The following is a 7088-nucleotide window of genomic DNA, read 5'->3' as shown; positions in this document are numbered from 1 at the left end:
AAAGAGTTATGTTCACTGCTGTAGCTACCCATGTATAACAGAAATTCTTTGCTTTCCTTCAGAACATTAAAAACCCTTGCAGTGCTTAGCTTTCACACAGCACTATAAACAGTAAACTTACAGTTATGAACTTATGAACTGGTATTTTTTCTTGTCCTTCTGCAATAGTATAGAAAAGTAAATCTTCTAAGCTAGGAAGGAGACCTTGCTTTATTTTACTGAAAAAAAAAAACACAAAAACATTTATAGATTAGTTCAGCACATATTTTAATTCATACATATTTTTGCATTTTTCACAAGAAAACATTTTCACTACCAACGTAAGTGCTGCCATTAACCTCAAAGAATGCTTTTATTAGTGAACACGAAGCTTAATTCAGCTTGAAGTAGGAAAAAACCTGTAATACTAAAAGTACTTCACAAAGCAAACATTTTTAATTGCAACACAGCAATGTTTTTACTGACATACATGTACTACCAAGACTATATTTAGAAATTTTTGGAGCAGATGCATCAAATTTCCCTCTCAATGTTACAGAGGACAGACACATTGCTTGCACAGAGGATAAATTATTTATAAGATTCAAAGACCTACGTGCCTCATAATAATGCTGCAAGAGCAGACTGATCCAATGGCTTCAGAGAGGAAGTAAAGAGGTGGTTAATGCATATTACTTTCTTCACAATTGTTCTGCTTTTAGGAACACCTGGAAAGAGTCCTAAAGCCCTTGTCTTTCTAGAAGCTGACGTAAGCCATGTCAGTTGCAGGGAAAGCCAGCAAAGCCATCTGCAGCACAATGAAGTAATCCCAACCAGCTCAGGCACCAGAAGCAGAAACTCACTGCACGCACTTCGCAGAGCGAGTTAACACGCAGTGTAGTTACGTCCTCAATGGTCACTGTGTTTATCCATGTAAATACACTGTCTCTCCAAGTATTCCATGTCTTAACTATTTTACTCTCAGATATGCTTCACATATGCCTTTTTTTTGTTTGTTTTTTTTTTTTTTTGCAACTTACGTGAAATGTGAAGAAAACCTACCAGATAAACCATCAACAGTCCTTTCAAGAAAAATGCTGTAATACCCTCAAAGCTTACCCTCAAATCCTTTGGAACTTCTCTAGAGGTTTAACTTCAGAGTTTGGCCTCTCCTTGCTATTCCAAAGCACCCTGCAGCAGGCAGGAGAGCAAACCTCACTCAGCCCTTGATGCTCCCCCTGTAAGTACAGCATCATAGCATACATCTGGCATGTACACTTTCAAACTGCAAGGGGCACTGGGCTGCAAAGGGTTTTGGATCAATTATTTTAGTCTCCTGAAGTGCTCAGGTTTATTTCTAGGCAAAAATCAATTTTAGAGAAAGCCCATATTCTGATGTTTAGCAAGCAAAAAAATTAAGAATTAAACAGTTCTCTATAAATGTAGATAGAAACTAACTGAAATGCAGAGTATGCAGACTTAAATTATTTTAGCCATCAATTTCAAAGCTCAGTGTTATAATCTAATAATATTTGCAGTACTTTGTTACTGTATCATAATATATGAGTTATATACTGAAACTAATCCTAGTTTACTATATTATATTCAGTAGCAATTTACCTATTTTTATACATCTGTGCACAAAAAGCAGGTCTAAATTCTAGTCATGAAAGTATCAATAAGGTTAGTAACTCTTTTAATACCAGTACTCAGGGTTAAGTACGAAAGTAAAAACACTATGAAGAAGCTCAGAACCTAGGTAGGCCAATGCAACCTTACAGACTGGCATTAATGCCCCCTCCTCTCCCAGTTCTAGCTTACTCAACCTCAACAACAGGTCAGCTTTATGATTATTTCTAATAAAGATCTAATTATATCCAAATACTCTTTCAGTTTTAAGACAGCCTTTAGACTGCACTCACCTCTCTCCCCTCCTTATAACCAGCAGTGAAAACCAGTAGTAAAAAACCCTCACTGTTCATTTTTCCGATTTATTTAAAACAGTACTTGCATACTAAGAACAGAGAACAGCTTTATAAGCCAACAGAACTTCCCTTGTCTCCCAGTCTGGTTGGGGTTGGTTCTTTTTTTTTTTTCAAATGATGCTGGCTGACTAATGCACAGACAGCAGACAGACTGGCAATTCAACCAAAACAAACGCTTGAAACTACCTCAAGCAAATTACTGAACACTCTTTTTCCTAAAGAAAATTCAAGTCTTCCACACAGCACATTGTGCTTCCAGCCTTTTGAGAACAGTATGTCCAGTCAAGCCAACAGAACCAAGACTACTAACACACCTATTGCAGCTTGGTCCTGTATCTGCACCCCAATTCTACAGCTAAGGACTTTGGTTTTTAAAGTTATGCTGAGTTAATTAGCCCACACCCCTACATTTGGCCCCATTTTACACTGAGTGTTTAACCAAGCTCCCCAAAGCATTGAAATTTTGTGTTTTAAGGAATGTCTCTGCTACAAGACTGGATTGCTGAAGGTCTGACAGAGGAAACTCCCATACTTCACTTTGACAAAACAAGCCCACAAACACAGTAAGAAATCTTACCTCGTAGCCTATTTAATTACAAGTTTCTGAGCTGATATTCAGAATTTTACAGCTGTTCCAAATGTGGAATTTCTATCTGGAAGGTGCAGAAAAAAACCTTAGAATTTAGCCAAGATTTTTATCTGCCTCTCTGTAAGATTTTCATCCATTAAAAGAGATGTGCACCTTTCACAGCATAAATTCTCTCTTGACATAGTTTCCGTATCTTTCACATCTGCTGATTTTCAGTATCAGGTCAGTCAGCCTAATTTAGCAGAGGATCTGCACTGACTGCCAAAGCAAAGAGGATGGCATTCAATATATTTACAGAAAACTGCTCTGTCAAATAGTCCATCTTTTGATAAAGTTTATCAGCTAAGCAGAGGTGGAAAGGCTTGCTCTGCAGTTTATCGGGTCAGCAATGTCAGTAGCTAATGTTTGCTTAACCTAAAAGCCACGTTTTGGCACCACGAACACACTTAGCAAGATAGTGCTGTTTAGCACGTGTTGTAAAGAGCTGTTCTGCAAGTCAGAGAACTTGCAGTTTCCACAGTTGAAGTGGAAAATCCAGTTTATTCCATTTCATGAGTAATTACTTCTGATACTTACTTCCCTTTAAAAAAAAACCAATAAAACCCAAAAAATTAAGCACTTGGCTATTGCACAACCATATGTCTTTTAACCTGTGGACTAGAATACTGGCAGATGCTCCACATGATTTTTTCAATATAAAGAAAAACAGAAAGCAGGCATTTCAATCAAAGGACTTTGCAGTCCAGACCATTCCTTCTTTCAGCTCCTCCTTTTGCATCATCAGTACAATGTCTATGCAAGATTCCAAGGAGCATTTCACTTTAACAAAAGCCAAATTATAATTCCTACAATACGAGAGAGATTAAATTTAAAATCCAGTGAAATATTCCTGCTTTGCACTTCCAAGATGAAACTGGCAAAATGCAGGACAAGGTTTACAGAGGAACACAAGATACAAAGATATGATACTACTAGTAAGACTAACAATAGTAGCAGGCTCATTGTTAACTACAATATACCAGTCACAAAAATAGGACGTCACAACCACTAAGAGCTCCGAGGGCTGCAAACCAGCAGCCCCTCTACAACAGGTATCCTGTCACAGTATTACAGATAACTGATCTCCATCTAAGAAATAGAAACATCCATCAAGTAACTAAATAACCACTTTCTGTCTGCCTGCCTAGTTAGACACTGATCCCATCAACAGTGGTATGTATTCACCTGAGAACCTACCAAGATTCAGAAAAAACTACATATTCCTGTACTTACACAAAAAATGGACATGATTTTATCATAGGCACTTTAACGTCTACTAAAATAAGAACTGTTGCTTCAAAACCTTAGTCTCAAAGGAAGTTAAGAAAGGTCTAATGAAAGTGCACTTCTAACAGTTTCTTGCATCTGCAAGTATTACATCCATGCTCTGACAGAAGCAACACTGAGATGGAACCACTGCCTGGTTACTATACAGTTATTCCTCTGGAACCTGGCCTGGGTGCAAAAGCAAAATTAACTTTAAAAGGTATGTCCACAATTTATCCCTGACCTTAAAAAGGAACTTACCACCACCTTGTTATATTAAGAAAAAATAGTAAATAAAACACTTCCATGAACCATTCTGCAATTTAGCTACACTTCAAAAATCAGTTGCTCATGTTTTGCTCCTCCCTCGCACCTTAAATCAATGACTTTGTAACTTACAAATAGTTCCAGATAAGATAAACTGTTTGATCCTACAACTGTCCAGCCTAAGACAGAAGAACACTGCACACTTATACTGAAAGCAAAAGTGAACAATGAAGTCATATTGAAAGCAGAAGTAAACACTATTAAATATTATACAACTTTGTAACACAGGACTATACTAGGTTATCGTGTTTTAATTTGTAAGGCAAGAACATAGGTATAATTGCATTTTAATTCACAGCCTTTATTAATCAGAATTGCCAGTCTATGACCAATCTCAGTTTAAGATCAAATATTTTTCCTTTCCGAAATATAGTAAGTTTCATGTGGATACAGAATGGAGGCTGGATAGGAGGGATAAGGAGGTGGTGGTTTAAGATGTTTAGAAAAACATGCACAAGAGGTTCTGGTTATGCAATAGGATACTAGCTATTTCATCAGCCACAAGATCACATAATTTATTCCCTCTATGAAGGATTAAACTGTCCTAAATTTCAGCACAGTCTTAGCGGAGAACATCTCAGGTTTTCACTTGCAACTCCTACTCTGTACACAAGGACTGCCAGGCAAGCATACAAGCAAGAAAACGTCAGTGCTCTTTTTACACTGTAGGTTATTCCAGTATCCTAGAATTATAATCTTACAACCAAATTGAAAAAAAAAAAAAAAAGTAATAATCCCCCAAAGTAAACAAACAAAAAAGAAAGACTAAAAAAGGCCTATTGTCTTCGGCTTACAAACCATCTGCCAAACACAACTGAAACATCACATACTGCTGGATGGCAAAGCACTGGCATCAGCAGAACACACAGACTACCCTGACTTAGCCCAGTTGTCACTTTAGACCAGAAACCTGTCTTCTGAAGAACTTCCCCTTTCTTCCAAATCCTGCACTCTCTCTCCCTGTAGCAGATTTCCACATGTAACATATGACTTAGAAATACTTAAAGAAGATTTTCATAATTCTGCAGTAAGAAGAGTAAGAATGAAAGTATCCATCATTCTGGCTAATGTGTCGTAGGAATTCCTGCACAGTCTGAACTGAAAATAAACTGTTGTTTCCAACGTTTTCCTTGCTCGTAACTATATGCTGCATGTTTTATAGAATTGCTGCTTGTTCATGTTGCAGTAAGGGTCAAAGAACAAGCATTTGACTTTCAAATATAAACTTCTGTCAAAAGCTAAAACTGATTAAAAGCCTGTAACTGGTTTGTGATGACATTACCTGACGTAACAGAAATTATAGGATTTACCTAATTTATGCTAGCTGGAGGAAGCTGTTATAAAAGTTCAGTCTAAGAAAATGTCACCTCTTTACTAAATCACCTTTTCAACATCCTCAAAAATCCCTCATAGTTGACATAATGATCTTTCATAAGCTTTTAACTGTACTATTTGTATTTCTCATTGAAAATGGAAGTACCTTTATAAACCACACCTACTTGAGCCACAGCTGAATTAATTTTTTTAATTTGCTCCATAGAGGTTTTTTTTGTTTGTTTCAAAGAGGAAACTTCATATAAGTTTAACAACAGTATAAATACTGTGTGTATTATATTGTATATGGTTACTTAACTTTACATGCATGCATTCTTTAAGGAGATAGGCAGCAGAAATTACAAGTGATGCCCTTAAAGACGACCATATCCCTCTGAAACAAAAGTTTGAAGCAAGCCCAGGAGCTAAGACATTTGGTGGAAGAAAGGGGAGCAGAACAAGACAGCTTCTTGCCCTGCCTGACACGCTGAGGGAGTAAAAAAAACAAAAACCCAACAAACCCACACACAACTCAAAAGCAGAACTAGTAATGAGCTGAGGCCTTCCCAGCCAGCCTCATGGAATCTCTTCCAGACTTCCTCTTAGCATTTGGCTAATACAGACTTTCCTCAGTCTTAAAACAAGGTCCTCCTTTCTTGGCCTTCCTTCCTCTGTCTTTTGCTTTTTTCATCTAGGTAATAAGCATAGCACAGCCTGGGAAAGTGGCTTGGTTTTAGATTTTAATCATGCCACCCCAGAAGCAGCAGATGGACTGCCTACAGGAAAGCTAAGGGGCATGTTCCAAACACACACAAAGGAGATGGGTCTTCATGAGCTTGCAGTTGTCAAACTTCCTACAACAGGCTCCCAGAGACACTAAGCACAGCCAGGCTCAAACAAGCCACGGGCAGACTGTCAGATGGGGTGGTGAGAGATGAACAAGACTTTTTCAAGTCCTGTGTAATGCTAAGGGATAACAGAGCACAGTACTAAGGAGAACCACCAATCCCTCTACCTCACTATTATACTCTAACCCTGGTATCCACTACTGGTGAGTAACAGGGACACAGACTGGAGCCAGTACCCCTGTCCTGACCAATTATTTTAAGAATATTGCAGGTTCATAGTGAAGGAATTTAAATTTCACGAACATACACAGTCTTGTGGTTATATTAAATGCATGCACCTCTGTCACTTAGGGCCAGATTAGGACCTTTTGGTGCAAGGACACGCTCTGCAGCACCTATAAACATCTGTACACACCACGAGCTGGTGGTGACACCGATCCCTGACTGTGCTAGATGCAGACGCGGAGAAGACAGCGCTACAAAACTTCCAAGGCAGAACCACCGACCACACAACATCGCCTTTAATAATTAATGCGCGATGACGCAGCTTTCACTTTTCCTGGAAAACATTCTGCGCAGGTGGCAGCCCAGGGGAGCACACAGCAAGGCGGGCCGTCCGCTGTGGCCCACCGCACAGCCAGCCCCAGACACCCGCAGGGAGGGACCCCGACCCACGGCAGACCCGGCCGCTCCCCGCCCGCCCCCCTCACTCGCAGGGCCCCGCACACAGCGCTCCCACCC

The 7088-nt window shown here is 39.2% G+C and overlaps 1 protein-coding gene across 1 annotated transcript in view; it reads right to left on the bottom strand.

Annotated features, from left to right (window-relative positions):
- Window positions 1-7088, bottom strand: part of GLS (glutaminase) — a 91383-nt gene that overhangs the window by 53805 nt on the left and 30490 nt on the right. Inside the window, exon 2 of the mRNA XM_009995256.1 lies at window positions 122-218. Coding sequence (XP_009993558.1) covers window positions 122-218 — 97 coding nt within the window. The remainder of the gene's footprint in view (window positions 1-121; window positions 219-7088) is intronic.

This window comes from Chaetura pelagica, unplaced genomic scaffold (genome assembly GCF_000747805.2).
Source record: "Chaetura pelagica isolate M959 unplaced genomic scaffold, ChaPel_1.0 scaffold33, whole genome shotgun sequence".
NCBI lineage: Eukaryota > Metazoa > Chordata > Aves > Apodiformes > Apodidae > Chaetura > Chaetura pelagica.
Note: the sequence above shows the minus strand (reverse complement) of the source record. Positions and strands in the feature narration are given on the sequence as shown.